The sequence below is a fragment of the Equus przewalskii genome, chromosome 20 (assembly GCF_037783145.1).
Source record: "Equus przewalskii isolate Varuska chromosome 20, EquPr2, whole genome shotgun sequence".
In the NCBI taxonomy this organism is placed as follows: Eukaryota; Metazoa; Chordata; class Mammalia; order Perissodactyla; family Equidae; genus Equus; species Equus przewalskii.
The window spans coordinates 31,802,734-31,821,890 of NC_091850.1; the positions used below are offsets into that span (position 1 = coordinate 31,802,734).

General features: G+C 35.7%; 1 protein-coding gene and 1 long non-coding RNA gene across 5 annotated transcripts in view; both read left to right on the plus strand.

Moving 5' to 3' along the window:
* The window catches only part of ZFR (zinc finger RNA binding protein), a 67,452-nt gene extending 55,781 nt beyond the window's left edge, over positions 1-11,671 (plus strand). For all 4 annotated transcript variants that reach the window (XR_011530426.1, XR_011530427.1, XM_070587083.1 and 1 more), the window contains 3 exons: positions 6,087-6,198; positions 6,309-6,406; positions 10,160-11,671. Coding sequence is in view for 2 of the 4 variants with exons in the window: in XM_070587083.1 (XP_070443184.1) it covers positions 6,087-6,198; positions 6,309-6,406; positions 10,160-10,339 (390 nt within the window). In the remaining 2 variants the exon portion in view is untranslated. The remainder of the gene's footprint in view (positions 1-6,086; positions 6,199-6,308; positions 6,407-10,159) is intronic.
* A 5,116-nt stretch (positions 11,672-16,787) lies between these two features.
* On the plus strand, positions 16,788-19,157 carry LOC139077850 (uncharacterized). Its single transcript, XR_011530428.1, has 2 exons — positions 16,788-17,472; positions 18,554-19,157. It is a non-coding gene; the product is annotated as an uncharacterized lncRNA (long non-coding RNA).

The window sequence follows — 19,157 nt, forward strand, 5'->3', positions numbered from 1 at the left end:
AAGCAGTGAACCTGTGTTGACACTTCCTTATCATTCAAAGTCCATAGAGAATACATTTTTCATCTCTATCTTTCATGCTATGTTCCACCCAAATACAAAGATGTCAGGCCTTGTTTGTTTTTGTGTTTTCATCTCGTTAGTGCTTAGCATCGTCAGTTCCATTACAAAATCATCTTTTTGTGCTGAGACATCCGAACAAGAATTGTCTTTGAATCTGTTCACACTTTTTTAAATACCTCTCCTCCTTTTTCTTTCCTCATGAGCTCTGCTTTGAGGATTGCTTATGGGAAAGAGTAGGGTTTGACTGCATGAAACTTTGTTAAAACATGGGCTGTGCTCTCTCCTGTATCTTCATCGAGTGTGCTGTCATATTCTATGAGGTGGAATCCATTGGTACACCTTCAGCCTCAGGTTTCCAACCCAGGTTGGGCTCCCTAGAGCCTTTGCCTATGCAGTGTCTGCTCTGTTTGTTTCCTGAACCTATTCACCATCTCCTTTCAGGAACGACTTCTGTTTGCCTGAACCAAGAGAAGGTTTTGAGTGTATGAAGCCACTTTGGGACACTTGTGTTGAGAGTTCACAGCCATCTTTGATAGTGCTTTTTCCCTACTTTTTATTCCTTTGGAAGATCTTACCTTATTTATTTTTCTTTTATCTACATGTTAGCCAAATGTCTATTTGTTATTAGAGATAAGTAGATGTGGATAATTAGAATTCTTCTCCTCTTTCTCACTTCCACAAAGAGTCTTCAGGATGATGAATTCTCTTGCTTTTCCTTTCTCTGGTGAGATAAAAGGTGGTCAGGAAGAATATTTATGTTTAGGAAAATTTCTTCTCCTGGGGCTACTTGCAACATGACTTGTTCTACCTCTCTGAGTTGGGATGTTATTGGTGAAATTTTTTTCGCTCAACTGCCAACCGCACTCCATCTTCATTCTAGAGAACCAAGTTAGGAGCTACACGGAGAGTTCCCAAAGCCACTCGGTCTCTTGGAAATAGTCTTTCACTGGCCATTTCCTCTGTTTGGTTGAAACTGTTATATTTTTGCTTGGGTGGCAGTAGTTTGCCTTGGTAACGTATTTCTTAATCATAATCATGTTGTCAGGTCAAGAGATATTGAGATTTGGCTCTCTACTATCACCTTGAGCAGAGAATAACTTTTCTTCTTAATTTTCATAAGGAAATTTGAAATTCTTATGAACTAACAATGCCTGCTTTTAGGCTTTTCCTCTACCACTGTGATGAGTACTGAAAATGGTACTCTGCCTTTAAATTAGTTCTGTTGTCCTGAATCCATGGTGATGAAGTAAAGAAAATATAGGTAGAGTTCTCTTGTAAGGCTGGTCTGACATCAGAACTGCTGTGTAGTATTTAAACTTCCTTTAGAATGGTATATCTGCTGTAATTTTAAAAAGGCATCTAGTTGATTTTTAAATTTTTGTTGTATATTTTATTTCTAAACAGTATGTGTTAAGATGAGGAATATTTTACAAAAAAGAATGATCTGTCACAAGATGAACTTCCAAAACATTACACTTAGTGAAGGAAGCCAGGCAGAAAAGATGACACATTATGTGATTGTACTTGTATGAAATATCCAGAATAGACAAATCCATAGAGACAGAATGCAGATTGGTGGTTGCCAGAGGCTTGAGGAAAGGAGTAAAGGGGGGAAACTGCTTACTGGGTAAGGAGTTTTACTTTGGAGTGATGGAAATGTTTTGAACTAGATAGAGGAGGTGGGTGCGCAACATAGTGAATGTACTAAATGCCACTGGATTATTTATTTTAAATAGTTAATTTTATGTTATGTGAATTTTACCTCACTTATTTTTTTAAAAAGAATGTAAAACGACAGTTCCCAAGAAGAGGCTGAGAGGACTGCCGTAATTATACTTTCTGCTCAAATGGCAGTTGAAATATGTGATTCAACATTTCTTTCCACATATTTTATTGGTTTTTCAAGAATATAAGCAACTTAGAATTTAGTGGTAGCGGCAGCTTGTAGTAATAGAGTTCATGTCTGTCACTTTTAGAACCAATGAAGAGTTTTTAAATGGTGGGATACTAACATCTCAGGGCAAAGAACTATCATTCTCTTAGCTTGCAAAAGAATCAGAAAATTATATGTGGACTGTATCATCTCATTTGCTTTAGCTTAAAAATAAACATTCAGCACATAACTACTCCCTAACAAAAAGCATCTACTTGAGTGCACACACACCCCTGAATCACCAAAAGCTGAGAGTAAACTTTTTTCCATAAGACTTGACAATTTTTATTAAGAGTTACTGAGTGTGAAATAAGGTACTATGCATAAATATAACGCAAAAATATAACATCCTGAAAATGGGCTTAGAAATGGAAGTCTGTCATGCATGTATCAATATTATGTTAACTGGAATATAGAAATGGCTTTTGTCTATACAAATGCTTGTTGCAATGGTATTTATAAATCTTACTTTAATAACGTAAGCGTCTTTATCTGTAAAGTGGGAATAATAGTCATGTCTGTCTCCAAAAGGTGATTTTGATGACTAAAATTGGTTAATGTATGTAAAGGCTTAGAACAGTACTTATTATATAATAAGCACTCAGCTGTTAGTTAATGAAGAGGATAACTGCTACTATTACTATTACTATTACTTGACCGGACTTTCTAATGTTAGATATTTAGATTGTTTTCAGTTCATTACAGATAAGCAGCTGCACTGAGTGTTTTGTCTGCTTTAAGTATAATAGCCCTATTGTAAATCTTTAGTACTGACATTGCTGGGTTCATTAGTATGTGCCTTTGAGCTTGCCAATTGAGTGCTAAGAAAGGTATTACCAGTTTAGTCTCCCATCAAATGAAAGTACCTGTGTTAGGACAATCTCATAAGGTGTTTTTTTATATGGCCTGTGACCTCTACCAGAGCTAGAAACTAATATCCAAGGAAATGCATTAATGTTATCTATCTGGATGACCCAGTGATAAAGGATATTTATTGAAATATAATTGTAATTTTAAAAAAAAGAAACCAACAGTTTTTTGAGTCAGATAGACCTGGGTTCAAATCCCAGTCTTTTTACTTTCTGGATGTATGACATTAGACAAACTACTTAACCTCTTTAAGATTATTTTTTTAATCTTTAAAATTGGCGAGGGGGCCCAGCCCGGTGGCGCAGCGCTTAAGCACTCACGTTCCACTTCGGTGGCCCAGGGTTCGCCAGTTCAGATCCTGGGTGTGGACATAGCACCGCGTGGCAAGCCATGCTGTGGTGGGCATCCCACATATAAAGTAGAGGAAGATGGGCATGGATGTGAGCTCAGGGCCAGCCTTCCTCAGCAAAAAGAGGAGGATTGGCAGCGTCTGTTAGCTCAGGGCTAATCTTCCAAATAAAAAGAATTGTGGTATAAAGGCATCTAGTTATGAGAATTAAATGAAATCATACATTTAAAGTACTTAGCATGGTGCCTGCCACTTAGTAAGCAATATTGTTACTGCCTGAGACGGAAAGGAAGAATATGCTTCATGAGTGTTTTTTAAAGCAAATATTAGGGACTGGCCCTGTGGCACAGTGATTAAGTTCGCACGGCAGCCCAGAGTTCACTGGTTCGGGTCCCAGGGGTGGACATGGCACCACCTTGGCAAAAGCCATGCTGTGGTAGGCATCCCACATATAAAGTAGAGGAAGATGGGCATGGATGTTAGCTCAGGGCCAGTCTTCCTCAGCAAAAAAAGGAGGATTGGCAGTAGTTAGCTCAGGGCTAATCTTCCTCAAAAAAAAAAAAAAAAAAAAAGCAAATATTACAATCCTAGAGTGCAAATCATTTCATACAGGGAGGTTTTCTCTTTAAATAACTTGAGCCACCAAGATGCTGTACATTACAGCATAAATATCATTTCCTTAATTTGATTTTGTTCATCTTTGTTGTTTTCCTTTTACCTTCGAATGCATAATTTCAGATTTTATAAACCACGTGTATTCTGCTTTTGTTGCTTTACTAGCAACAAGATCTGCTTGGAGAACAACCATGTTGTGTAGAAAATTTAATTTTTTTTAATTGCTTGCTTCACAGTAAGTGATCTCAGAAGGCAAATAGTTGACTTAGTTTTATTGTGTGTGTTTAAATATATTGACTTTTTGTGTTCCATAAATAATTCATTTCTTTCTTTATTTTTAATTAGTTTTCTGTTTTTAAATGCAAGTATAAATCACAAATTCCCACTTCTTAAGGTCAGTCAATAAGCGGATCTTGAAAAAACTTTGAAATTACTTGAAACACATTCTATATCTTGACATACCTAGATTATAGCTAATTATTACTTATTTTTCTCTTGACATTCTCTAAAAATACTTGGGAAAATTTTGAGGTATTTATGGAAAGTTGCATATTTTATGACTTCAATTTTATATTTTAAGCACAGCATCAGTAATTTGCTAATTTTACCTTGATTTCTTTTATCAGCAGATTATTTTCACATTCTTTTCCAAAAGTATTCAGTTTCAAAAACATTTATTGAATATTTTCTATATGCTGGCCACTCACACTAGGCAAAGCAGTTCAAAATAAATGACATTGAGGGGCTGGCCCCGTGGCCGAGCGGTTAAGTTCGCGCGCTTCGCTGCAGGCGGCCCAGTGTTTCGTTGGTTCGAATCCTGGGCGCGGACATGACACTGCTCATCAAACCACGCTGAGGCAGCATCCCACATGCCACAACTAGAAGGACCCACATCGAAGAATATACAACTATGTACCGGGGGGCTTTGGGGAGAAAAAGGAAAAAATAAAATCTTTAAAAAAAAAAAAAAAAAAAAAAAAAAAAAAAAATAAATGACATTGACCTTATCCTTAAGGATTTCACAGTCTGTTGAACATCTTAAAATAATACTTGATTTGTCTGGAAAGGAGAGATATTTATTATATATTCATAGAATTGTTTGGATAACTGAAGCTGATTCCTTAAAATCTTAAAAATTTTTAAATGAAAATCCTTAAAAAAGTCACGAGCCTCTTCCTACATTCTTCAGCTGAATAAACTAAACTGTCTTAATTTTTTTTGTTCTGATTTATATATATCATTATGAACATCCATTATTTTCAGACTTTTCAATTTCTCATGCTACCAGCTATCTTTTTTTTTTGAGGCAACTGATTTATATATAACATTATATATAAATTTCAGGTGTACATCATTGTATTTCAACTTCTGTGTAGACTACCTTGTTTTTAGTTGCTACCGTTGCCATCCATCAGCGTACGTATGTGCCCTTTACCCCTTTTACCCTCCCCCCACCTCCTTCCCCTCTGGTAACCACCAGTCTGTTCTCTGTATCTATGTGTGCGTTTATTTTCCACACGAGTGAAATCTTATAGTATTTTTCATTCTCCGTCTGATTTATTTGCTTCCAGCTATCACTTTTTTATGTCTGTTAATGTGCCCTGTCTCTTTAAATTCTCATCACTCTTATAATTTATTCCTAATTTGTTTGAGACTACCATCTCCATGTGTCCAAGCTTTTTAGAATTATTCTTACTTAAAAGATCTGAATAATGGCCTTGGAGTGAATAGGCAGACATAGTTTTTACCTCTGGTTAAATCTAGGAGCACACAGCTAAAGTGGATTTAAGGTATTTTCAGCTTCAGAATCATAGAATATTGACCTGCTGTAGCTCCCTAGTATCATCAGTCTGTAGATATTAAAGAATAAATGTATGCAAGCCCTAAATAGCTAAAGAATTTTGAGCACTGTCATATTTTAATAGGAAAGGATAGCAATAATTAAAACTAAAAATTGTTTTTTTAAAAAACTGTTAATGTATTTTACATTTTTCTTCATTAAGCATAAATTGCAAAATCTTTTAAAAATGTAAATTATATTTTGCCTTGTGAGTTTTATTTTCATTACTTGTTTTATTATTTAATTTTGAATGTTTTTATATGTTATTTTCTGTTTTTGTGATTTGTTCTATGTAACTTTTTCAATCCTTAAAATTTTTCGTGACAACATCGTAAGTAGTTTGTCATTCTAGTCTTCGCAAATGAGTAATTCCTTTGGTCTGTAAGCTTTAAACACATTTTTTATGTTTTTATCTTTAGGCTATGGAGTTACTAGTAGAGAAAGCAATCAGTAGTGCTTCTAGTCCTCAGAGTCCTGGAGATGCACTGAGAAGAGTTTTTGAGTGCATTTCTTCAGGGATTATTCTTAAAGGTAAGTCTTACTTTATTTTTAATGTTTGTTTGATAGTTGAATAAGAACTCTTCTTTCTTTTCCAAATGGATAATATGAATGCTTTTTCCTTCCTATGGTGATTGCTATAGGTAGTCCTGGACTTCTGGATCCTTGTGAGAAGGATCCCTTTGATACCTTGGCAACAATGACTGACCAGCAACGTGAAGACATCACATCCAGTGCACAGGTACCAATGTGTTCCTAATGCCAAAACTTTTTGCGGTCACTGCCCTTATGGTTTTGTTTTTTTTATAATTGTCCTTTAGAAGAAATCACTGTATAGTATTTATTCTTCTGCTTCTTTAGTAGGTGTGCCCTTAGAGGAGATAGAATTTAAAAGATTTCACTGATCTTAAATTTTATTATTTTAACTATGTGTGTTTTCAAATGTATTTTGTAAATATAAAAATAGCAGTATTTTCATTGTCTCATTACATCTGGGTATTAGGTTATATATCAAGATCATAGAGAAACTATTTACGTGCTCTGATTGTACAGAAATGAAGTACTGTGTGGTTTATGGTAATTGTTATAATTTATCCTCTCCCACCACTAGAAAGGCCATCTAATGTAGAAATGACAAGCGTGGACTTTGGAGTCAAGACTCCCTGGCTCTTGAATACTAGCTCTGCCAAGTCATCTATAAAATGGGAATAAAAACAAGATCTGTCTCAAGCAGGATTGTTGGGAGGATTAAATGAGTTAATACGTATAAATACAACAGTACCTGGTATATGGAAGGATCTTAATAAATGTCAGTCATTATCAGTAATCAGTCCTATAGGAAGAATAATTAAGGAAAAGAAAAAATATGTGAATCTAATGAATGAATGAAAAAAAATCAAACAATCTAAAATTGCTGAAGCTTTCCTTTTTTGATTCCAAAAATGTACTACAAGGAGAAGACTACTAGCTATGAACAATAATAATCCACTCTAGGGCACTTGACGTTGTCGTCCTCAAGATCTTGATTTGTTGTCTCTTCTGACAAGGATAATTTGAAAGATTTCAAGATTAAATTGTTATTCCAAAAGTTTCTTAAGGGACAGTCGGTAGTAATAAAACATTATGAATATGTTACAGACTCACGAGATTACCAGTTGTGTATATCAGACAAGTTTTGTTTTTATTTCTTTGCGTTTAATTTTCTAGGGAAGAAGATAGTTTACCCTAAGTGGATTTTCTTTCTTCCTTGGTACTTAAAAAAGGAATTATTTATAAATTTAAGAGAAAAGAATTTTAGGATTAGGAGCAGGGCATTCAAAAACTAATAGAATTCACAATTATAAAGGAAGGCAATTTTTTTTTTAATGTGACACAAGAAAATGGTCTGGTTTTAGGTAATTACAGAAGTGGGCACCACAGGCCAGCATAAGACAAACTGAAATTGAGATAGGTACAATCCATAAAATTTATTCAGATTTTACCAGTTATACAGGCGTTGCTGTGTATATGTGTGTAGAGCTCTATACAGTTTTATCATATGTGTAGCCTTGCATAACCACCATCACAATTAAGAGAATTATTTTCTCTTCATTCCTTTATCTCTGTCTGGGACTCTTCCTCTTTTCCTTCCATAATGTTTATGTTTATATGCCTCTGTATGTCTTATTCTCCAGTTGATTCTGTAAGATAGAACCTTTGTCATTTATTCAGATCCCTTCCTATACGTGTACAGTAGAGCAGTGTACCTTTAAAAAGGTACGTTTATAAAATTAGTCCTTCCCCTCAAAAAAGGAACTGTAAGGTAAACCTAAGACCTCTTTGATGTTGTTTAAAAATTTCATGCTATCTTTGGGAATTATTTTAGTGTTATTCCTCAAATTTCATTTGCTGTTAAATAATTGCCCAACTATATGGTAGATTTTCTCTTCTTGTCAGATGTTAGAAATACATACAAAACCACATACAGAACAGGAGGTATTGGAGTGCCCACTCTAGCCTCAGAAGCTATCTTAGTTTTACTCATTGGAGTATTCCTCTATTTAGAAACTCCTAGTATTAGAATAGGCTGGTGATTAGTAGCAATATCCCTGTGGTGAGAATGTATTAATAGTCATTATTATATACCAGACTTATTTGGATATTTTCTGTTAATGCAGAAAACATTATTCTGCTTATCTTTGGGAAGGACCTTTTCTAAGTCTCTCTCAATGAAGAATTAGTATTCTATTATGATAAATATTCCTAGCTCTCACTTCAGAAAGTTAATAGCCTTATAGCATAAATGAGATAAAGAAGCACTCAGTACTGGCGAAAATTCAGAATTACAGACTAAATAGAATATTACATCAAGTTATGAATACAGATGATTTTGGGACTTTCAAGATTTGAAAAACCTGTGTATTAGGCAAAATTCTATGGAACTGGAGTCACCTAATCTAGAAAAAAGTTTTAGAACAGGGAATTCTCACGTAGATGATTGTAACCAATAACTAATCTCAGCCAAAGAAAATAAAAGGGATTAAAAATAGTCTAAACAGCAGCCACTTTGGAAAACAGTTTGACTTCTAGGTATACACCTAAAAAAATTGAAAACCTATCTCAATGCAAAAACTTGTACTCAGATGTTCATAGCAGCATTATGCATAATTGCCAAAAAGTGGAAACATCCAAAATGTCCATCAGTTGATGAATGCATGGATAAACAAATATGGTATATCCATGCAGTAGAATATTATTCAGCCATTAAAAGGAACAAAGTATTGTGGCTGGCCCGGTAGCATGGTGGTTGGTTTGCACACTGCTTTGGCAGCATAGGGTTCACCAGTTCAGATCCTGGGCACAGGCCTGCACGCTGCTCATCAAACCATGCTATGGAGGCATCCCACATACAAAATAGGGGAAGACTGGCAACAGATATTAGCTCAGGGCCAGTCTTCCTCACCAGAAAAAAAGAGAGAGGGGGATGAAGTACTGATACATGCTACAACATGGATGAACCTTGAAAACCTTACGCTCAGTGAAAGAAGCTAGACACAAAAAGCATATGTCATATGATTCCATTTATATGAAGTGTCCAGAGTAGGCAAATCTATAGAGAAAGAAAAGTAGATTAGTGGTTGTCAGGGCCTAGGGGTCATTGAGGGGTTGAGGAATGACTGCTACTGAGCCATGAGGTTTCTTTGTGGAGTGATGAAAATGCTCTGGAATTAGAGAGTGGTTATGGTTGAACAATTTTGTAAGTATATTAAAAAACACTAAATTGTATACTTTAAAGGGTTGAATCTTAGGATAATGTGAATTATATCTCAAAAAATAATCTAAACAGTTATGAAGGTTATAACTAAATCGTCAAAGTTGCCATTTAATCACATGACAATGGGTATATATTCCCAGAAATTTGAGGAATAGATTAAATTGTCTCAAAAGTCCCTCTAGTTTCAAGACTTTATGAAATCTTGTGACACTGATGCCTAACATATTCCTGTGTATACTTAGCCATTGTAGTGAAAATCGTGTTTTACTTCATGAAGTAAAAAGTTGAAAAAGTGTGATCACATTTTTGTAAACCTGGGGAAGTGTGTGTGCATGCACGCAATCCATACTAAGCCTGCACATGTGGACATCCACAGAAAAAGTGGGGAAATAGGTGAATATCAACCAAAGAGGGGTTCACTCAAAGTGAGACACTTTTTCTTTTACTGTATATTGTTCCAGGATTTTTTTTTTTTTTTTTTTTTAGCGAACATAATGCTAAATTTTTTTAAGATTTATTTTTTAAATTGTTTTAAAAAACAAAATAGCATGCACACAGGAAAGCCTGATAATAAAAACAGCAAAACATATGGAGTATTTCAGTTGTGAAACGAATATAGTTCAAGGTGTTTGTTTCATTAAACTTGTTTTTTTTATATTATTATATGGGGATGTAAACCTAGTAAGAATTAATATTTTGGTTTTTTGAATTAACTCCAAATTATGACTCTCTTTGTTGCAGTTTGCATTGAGGCTCCTTGCATTCCGCCAGATACACAAAGTTCTAGGCATGGATCCATTACCCCAAATGAGCCAGCGTTTTAACATCCACAACAACAGGAAACGAAGAAGGGATAGCGATGGAGTTGATGGATTTGAAGCTGAGGGGAAAAAAGACAAAAAAGATTATGATAACTTTTAAAAAGTTTCTGTAAATCTGCAGTGTTAAAAACAACAGGTGCCCATTTGTTGGCTGTTTTTCATTCATAATAATGTCTACTTTGAAAAATGTATCAAGAATTTAAAGAATTTCATGGAAGAACCAAGTTTTTCTATGACACTAAAATCTTAATGTACAGTGTTAGGTATTATATGAATGGAAAGATGCTCAAAAAAATTGTGCTCCAACTAGGGGAAAAACGATTCAGAATTTTTTCCCATTATTTTGATTTTATTTAGTGGTTGCCCTAGCTCCCCCTATTTTTGTGTCTTTTATTAACTAGTCTTATTAAATCTTTACTGTATTTATTGCAGTATTTGTGCTTCAGTTGCTATGTGTATTTTGATATTTTTATTTAGCGGTTTTGTTTGCTCTTTGACACTAGTTGTTACTTTGTGTTATAGATGATATCCTTTACCCCTTAATATTTTACAGCAGTACGTTTTTTTGGTAACGTGAGACTGCAGAATTTTTTCCTTTTGTTTTGTTATTCTGTCTGTGATGGATTACAACACAAAAAGTTATCCTGCCATTTAAGTGCTCAGAACTGAATGTTTCTGCAGATCTTGTGGCATTTGTCTCTAGTGTGCTATATAAAGGTGTAATTAAGACAGATTTCTGTTAATCTAATCAAGTTTGCTGTTAGTTGTGCATTAGCAGTATAAAAGCTAATATATACTATATGGTCTTGCAACAGTTTTAAAGCCTCTGCATAAATGATAATAAAAATGCATGACATTTTTGTTTTTAATAGACTTTTAAAATTATAATTTTAGGTTTGACACGTAGATCTTTGTACAGTTGACTTTTTGACATAGCAAGGCCAAAAATAACTTTCTGAATATTTTTTTCTTCTGCATAAGTGGAAAGGGCATTTTTCGTATATAAGTGGGCTAACCAATATTTTCAAAAGAACTTTATCATTGTGCAACTAACAACAGTGACTAGCCCTTAATTATGATGACAGTTCCTTATTGGTGTGTGTGAGATTACCCTAGCGACTATTACAGTATAACACAGTTGAATGATTCCCCCCTGACCCCACACCCCATCACCCAGATAATTTACAGCTCTATTAACAGTGAGGTTGATAAAGTATTACTGATAAAAAATTAAGATTATCTAAGGAAAAAAAACAGAAAATTATTTGGTGTGGCCATCTTACATGCTTATATGTCCTACAAAAGCTAAATATTCTAGCAGTGATGTAATGAAAAGTTACATCTTACTGTGATGTATGTATGCTCTGGTACACAGATGTCATTTTGTTGTCACAGCACTACAGTGAAATATACAAATAAAAACTTAAATTCATATAATGACTTTAAATGTATTATGTTAGAATTGACATCATAAACTACTTTTGCTTTGAAATGACTTATGTTTCAGTAAAACCATATTCAAATTTATTGGGTACTCACATCTTGTTATTCCTGGCAAATGTTTGTTGCCTGAGCACATAATTTCCAAAAACTTTTATAATTCAATATCATATTGGTTCAGTTTCTTTCTTGGGTCAGAATCTTCCCCTGGAATCCTAGAGGACCAGGAGATGGTAAGGGACAACCACTGGGGAGACAGAACAGGAGGCTCAGGCTTTCCTCTCAAGTTTTCACATCCTAGCTATGTAACTTGGGAAAGCCTTTTTTTTTTTCTTTAATTGTAATTTTAGTCTTTCTGGGTCTCATATTACTCTTTTGAATAACTAATCACCCAGTAAAATTTTGGAATTTTGCTTCTCACAAACTTCTCAAGGTTCTCTTAAGAGAGGAAAGAACTGACATCACACACTAGTAACAGACATTATGCTAGACATCATGCTTTTCATACCTTTCCTCGCCCTTTGTTTTTTTTTTGTTTGTTTTTTTTTTTTGAGGAAGACTGGCCCTGAGCTAACATCCATGCCCATCATCTGCTTTATATGTGGGACGCCTGCCACAGCATGGCGTGCGAAGCGGTGCCATGTCCGCACCCGGGATCCGAATCAGCGAAGCCCAGGCCACCGAAGCGGAACATGCGAACTTAACCGCTGTGCCACCGGGCTGGCCCCCCTTTTCCCATTTTAAAACTATCATAACAATAAGAATAAGTGAAGGCACTATATTTCTTATTTTTCAAATGAGAGAGTCGAAGCCCAGATTGGCTATTAAATATCACGTGTCAATTTAAGTGACAGAATTGAAATTGAGAGCCAGGTTTCAAAGTTTATGCTCAGCACTTTGCCAGGCAGCTCCCTTCATCTTGTGGTTATGTTCTCAAAATGTTATCAGCCCACGTTTCAAAATTTTGCTTTTGGTTTGGGTGTCTTCATCGGGATATACAACTGGTGCCATTTAAATTTTGTACTGAAATTATTTCAGTATTAGTTATTTTTTGCATGGCTTAATTGTTTTCATAGCTGGTGCTAGACCCACATTAACTCATGGATGAAATAACTTGGATTGAATATTTGTTAGTATCTTTTCTTCTGCTTTGACAATTTTTTAAACAGGACTCTCTGGTCAAAAGAAGCATTGGTTATCACCCTGTTAATGCATTCTTGAACCAGTTGTTTCGGCAACTAATTTACTTATTAGTTCTTTGCATCTCAGGCTGGCTTTCCCTGTTATTAATCATACTTATGTTGCAGTAATTTAATGATATCCCAAATAAAATAAATTGATTCCTCTCACCCACCCCCAATTACATAATGCATTCCAATTAGAATTTTCCTTGTCTTCCCTATTGTTTTTTCTATTTCTTTGAATAAGCTAGAATTTTTTTTTTAAGGTAAACTGAATTGGTACTTCTTTTTATTTTTTTTATTTTTATTTTTTTAAAGATTGGCACCTGAGCTAACAACTGTTGCCAATCTTTTTTTTTTTTTCCTGCTTTTTTCTCCCCGTATCCCCTTAGTACATAGTTGTATATTTTAGTTGTGGGTCCTTCTATTTGTGGCACGTGGGACACCGCCTCAGCGTGGCCTACTGAGCGGTGCCATGTCCGCCCCCAGGATCCAAACCCTGGGCTGCTGAAGCCGAGCTCGCGAACTCAACCAGTCAGCCACGGGGCCAGCCCCTAAGCTAGAATTTAAAATGCAAAGTTGCATGAACAGCATAGCAAAAGATTTTTTTAAGTCGAGTATTTTAAATCATTCTTCCTGTTTATTGACAAAAAGGATAAGTCTTGGTTTTGCTTGGTTGTGCTATTATGTTGTCAATATGTTATGAATTTAAGTTATAAACAGTTGCTTTAGTGGAGCCACCGTTTTTTATACTGAATTTGACAGTTATCAAATTTTTCGTTTTACCTAATAGAGGGCAAATTTTGTAGTGTCATAGAAAGATAATGTTGATAGCAATGGTTTGTCATGACAGTCATTTGGGAACATTCTAAAAATTAAGATTTCTAAGCCCTTATTCCAAGGATTCTGACTAAGGAGGGCCAGGATAAGCCTGAGAATGTGCATTTTAAGATGGCTTTCTCTTACGTTTTGAGTGGATGGTTCGTACACATGTTGTAGAAGTCAAAAAGTGTAAAGGAGTATATGGCATAAAATGTGTTCTGCCTTGCCTTGCCCCTTCCCAGAAGCAGGAAGTGTTACCCATTTGTACATCCTTGCACACACGGTCTGTGCACATATTAGCATGAATGTGGGCACCCCTTTGTTCTTTATTCAAATGGCTGCATACCGTGAGTACTGTACTGCACCTTGCCTTTTTTTCACTTAATTTATCTTGGAATCTTGGAGATTGTTCCATATGAATCACATAGGAAAACTGTGTTTTTAACAATCACTATGGAGTCATTCCAAATTAGGTTTTTTCTTTAATTATAGGTGGTTCCCTTGCAAGTGGTACATGAATCATGCTTTAATAAACATCCTTTAAAGCAGCAACCATAATGTACTCTAGAGTCCAAAACTAAATTTTTAATTTAGTGTTAAAGGTATTTTGTTAGCAGCCACAGATACATAGCAATAAGTTAATTGGGATATTCAGCAAATCATAATATTCCCATTCTCTAAGTAATTTTATTGATTAACTGTAGTGTATGGGTAATTTTAGTCTTCCTTTATCTTGCTTAGTGTAATAATACTAGATGTAAAATAAAATCTGAAAATAGGAAGCAGTTGTATGACTAACTTAAAGCCTGAATACTATTTTTGAAGAATACTTAAACTGGTTCTGTCTTAAATACAAAGCTACTATATTCACTTTATCCTAATACAGTCCCAAGTAAGACATGGTACTTAGAGAAATAGGGTCTTCAGTTTGGAGAGGACTATTTAATCAGTTTAGTAACTAATCTAACCTAATCTGAAATGCTTTGTTAAAAAGCAGGCAATCTGAGGGGCTGGCCCCGTGGCTGAGTGGTTAAGTTTGCGCGCTCCGCTGCAGGCGGCCCAGTGTTTCGGTGGTTCGAATCCTGGGCGCGGACATGGCACTGCTCATCAAACCACGCTGAGGCAGCATCCCACATGCCACAACTAGAAGGATCCACAACGAAGAATATACAGCTGTGTACTGGGGGGCTTTGGGGAGAAAAAGGAAAAAAAATAAAATCTTCAAAAAAAAAAAGGCAATCTGGGGCAGGCCTGGTGGCGCAGCGGTTAAGTTTGCACATTCCACTTCAGCGGCCTGGGGTTCACCAGTTTGGATCCCAGGTGCAGACCTACACATCACTTGTCAAGCCATGCTGTGGCAGGTGTCCTACATATAAAGTAGAGGAAGACGGACACGGATGTTAGCTCAGGACTAATCTTCCTCAAAAAAAAAAAAAGAACTGTTGAATGAAAAGACAACTAAATTGATTTCAACTTACAGATAGAGGGTTTTCCCCCTACGTCTCTGAACATTCCTTCTCTGCTTCTAAGTAGAACTTCCCATGGTTCTGTCATCAGCATCTTCTGTATGTGTATATGCTATTGATGATCTCCTCATCCTCCAAGTTTCAGATACTCCCTTTGTTAAAATTGTTTCCAAATCTGTCTATATCCAAAGTCCAGTCTTGCTTTTTTTCTTTCTGCCTCCAATCTCTATACTATTTATTCAGCCTACAACCCCTAGGTTATTCCTCCTAAAGTATCTATCTGATCATGTCACTGCTACTCAAAAGACCTTTAAGTGACTCCACGTCACTGTGCTAAACAGTATACGTTATTTCATCCTCACAACATTGCTACATGGGAGGTGATCATTACACATGAGCAAACTAGGGTTTGAGGTTAAGCAACTTGCTGTTGCTGCAATAAAAGATTATTTGGATGACACAGTCTTGAATTGGGTCAGATCGTCAGAAAGCTACATACTTACAGAGTACTGTTGACGTCAAAACCTGAACTTTTAACCTTTATGCCGTGTACCTCCTATAGATGTGTCTTTTAGCCAAGCCTCTTTTTGTAGAATTTTAATACTTAAGACATGGTGTACAAATAGATTTTAAGTATCCCAATTTTGGTCTACTAAGGCCTAACCATCAGCTTTTTTTTCCCTTCTTCATTCTAAGGAACTTAAAACGCTATATCTCTTTCAAAGATCAGTGGTTAAGTAAGGATGGAAAAAAAAGAGAATTCCATCTTCTTTATTCTGCATTTTTATCTTTTACCTGAGCCAGAAGTCGGGAATGATACCTTATGCACTATATCCAGGTTATAGCTGGCTTATTTGGCCCTAATACTGTTAGAAACTCTGAGCCAATATTAAAGATTTCATATGGAAATCCCAATTTGACTTCTTTTGAAAAATTGGGAGACCCAATGACGGAGGTCATGCCTTTTTATGTGGTAACAGTTAGCTAAAACTGAGAGTGATGGCTGCTCCCGCCAGAGGATAAATTTAAGACAATGTCTGTTCTGGACAGTTTACCACAGCCTCTACCATTCCCTGTTTTGTCTTCCAGGCTGGTCCTGTGGGCATTTGGTTTTATTGCATCTCAGACCCTGGCCGTTTCACCTATGGACTCTCCCAATTTTAATGTGCAACGACATCTGTTAAGACTGAGGCCCGATCTCTAAAATTACTCTCTATTCCAAACTCTTTGGTCGTGTGATCATGTGTTTCTCCGCTATACACGAAGATACTTGTCTCCCACACTTAATGTAAAGGACAGTCAAAAGAAACACTTGATGCGCTTCCTTCATTCATTCTTTCAAGAGAAATGTCAGGAAGGAGGCCTGAAATTTAAGCAAGCTACAGCCTTAAGGGAATCCTTTATTTCAGAGCAGAGACCAAACTCATATTTCCTGGAAACCTCCTAGTAACATTGGAGCAGCCTGCGGGTCTTCTTTTCTGCTCTTTGGACTAAGAGAAAGAGGTGGAAGAAAAGGCTGTGGGAGTTGAGATCAAAAATGGGCTAAAAGATAAGTAGGCTTTTCTAGATGGCAAAATTCTTAATTGTATGAGTTCTTAAATTTTTTTCTTTTTATGAAATCTCAGTGTATATCAAAAGAGATGAAAGGAGAGGGCTTAGTATTTAGTAAAGTGGAAGGGGAGCTACAACTAAATTAGTAATTGAAACCAAACTTAAGAGTTCTAGTTCCGGAGTTGGCCCAGTGGCGCAGCGGTTAAGTTTGCATGTTCCACTTTGGCAGCCTGGGGTTCGCCAGTTCGGATCCCAGGTATGGACCTATGCATCGCTTGTCAAGCCATGCTATGGCAGGCATCCCCCATATAAAGTAGAAGGAGATGGGCATGGATGTTAGCTCAGGACCAGTCTTGCTCAGCAAAAACAAAAGGGGGGGGCGGGGCGGGATTGGCAGCAGATGTTAGCTCAGGACTAATCTCCCAGAAAAAGAAAAAGTTCTAGTTCCCAATAAGATGAAGTAGGTACCCTTCTCCCAGGTTCTCCCTCTGAATACAGCTGTGAAATCTGGATTAAATGCATAGAACAGCAATTTGATGACTCGGAAATGTAATTGGTGGCAAGCAGATTGGAGATGACCAGAACTGAAATATCATCAGTCTGACAGTTTGCTATGTTTCACCCTCCAGAGGTAAACACTGCTTAGCCTTGGACAGGAGTATAGCCACAGAAGTGTGTGGCAAGCTGCAGTAACTAAAGGCCCAGAAATAGAGGATTGAAAAGGGGAGTCCCAAGGAACATACTGAGCGGATTGGGGAGAAGGAGGAGCCAGGGTAAGTGACCCTATAAAGTTAGTTATGAGTAATTTTATAATAACTTTTTTCCAGGGCTCTACCCCAATTTATTTTATGAGGCCAACATTACCCTGATACCAAAACAAAGTAAAAAAGTTCAAAGAAAGCTCAAACCAATATACCCGATGAAATTAGATTGAAGAATGCTTAATAGAAGATTTATCAAATCATATCCAGCAATGTATATAAAGAATAATATACCACAACAAAGTGGAGTTTATCTTGGGGATGCAAGGCTGGCTCAATATGTGAAAATCAATCGACATGAATTTTATTACTGAGAATATAAAACTACTGTATCCTGGAATAAATAAAATTTAAAGACAACTGGGGGAAACCATTACAACATAATATATCAAAGAGTTGATAGTAATAGAGATGTTCAAATCCTTTGAATCTAATTCCACTAAGAAAAGAATTGGACACAGGTATAGATTTACCACCTAAATGGTCAAGAATTGGAAAAATGGGACATCCATGTAGTGGATCATTACAAATAATGATGTAGCTATGTATTTATTGGCATGCTGAAATGTTCACAAATAATGTATGTAAAACCAGTATCTGTGTAAGGGTCCACTTTTGCAGTACATAGATCCACATATGCACACACACATAGAAAAAGTCCTAATTCAAACCTATTAACTTTGGCTATCTCTGGATTATAAGATCCTGGATGACTTTTTTATCTGATTCAGATGATTTGACAATGAACACAGAATATTTTGGTAATAAGTAATAGGAAGATACAGGCTTCTTTCTTTAAAAGGTAAGTGGGTAATGTACATGGGTGGACAATTCTCAAAAGACATATAAATGGCTAATAGCCATATGAAAACAAATTTTCAACCTTACTAGTAATCTAATAAATACAAATTTAAAAAAAGATAATAGCCTTTTTGTCAACCAGATTGACAAAGATTATAAAGATTGAAAATATTAAGGTCTGAGCTAGTAATACCAGGATCTCAAACGCAAAAGCAAGAGATGCTAGCTCAGTCGACATCTGATTTATTTTTCTTTCTTTCTTTCTTTCTTTTTTTTTACTGCAAATATACAGATAGTACCTTTGACCCAGCAACTGAACTTCAAAGAATTTATTTTAAAGAATTAAATCTAATCAGATAAGTATACAAAACTACAAATTTAAATATATTTACTAAAGCATTATTGGCAAGTGTGTAAGATTAGAAATAACTGAAATGTTCAATAAGCATTTTAATGAAATACAGCTCAGCCGTCTAAATGATGTTAGAGAGCAGTGATTCTAAGGAGAGTGCCCCCTCCTTAAAAACCACTCTTGTTCAACGCCTGGTACTCCTGAGAGGGTGTCAGCTTTCGCAGGGATGTTAGGTCAGGAAAAAAGTTGAAAGTAACTATGTAAGAGAATAAGACGAGAAATTTACTTTATAATGTTTAATGAAAAACATCAGATTATAAAACCATTTGTAAAATATTATCCCTTTTTGTTTTAATAGATAACCATTCTTCCCCAAAATGTTTCCACTGGTTACCCCTTTGTAGTATGATTATGGCTTGTTCAGTTTGGGACTTTTATTTCTATTTGATTAGGCTTCTATAATAAATTTTACTACATAATAATAAATGAGTACTTAATAATTCTTAAGTAATTACTACATAATAATTCTCCAAAAAGAAGAAAA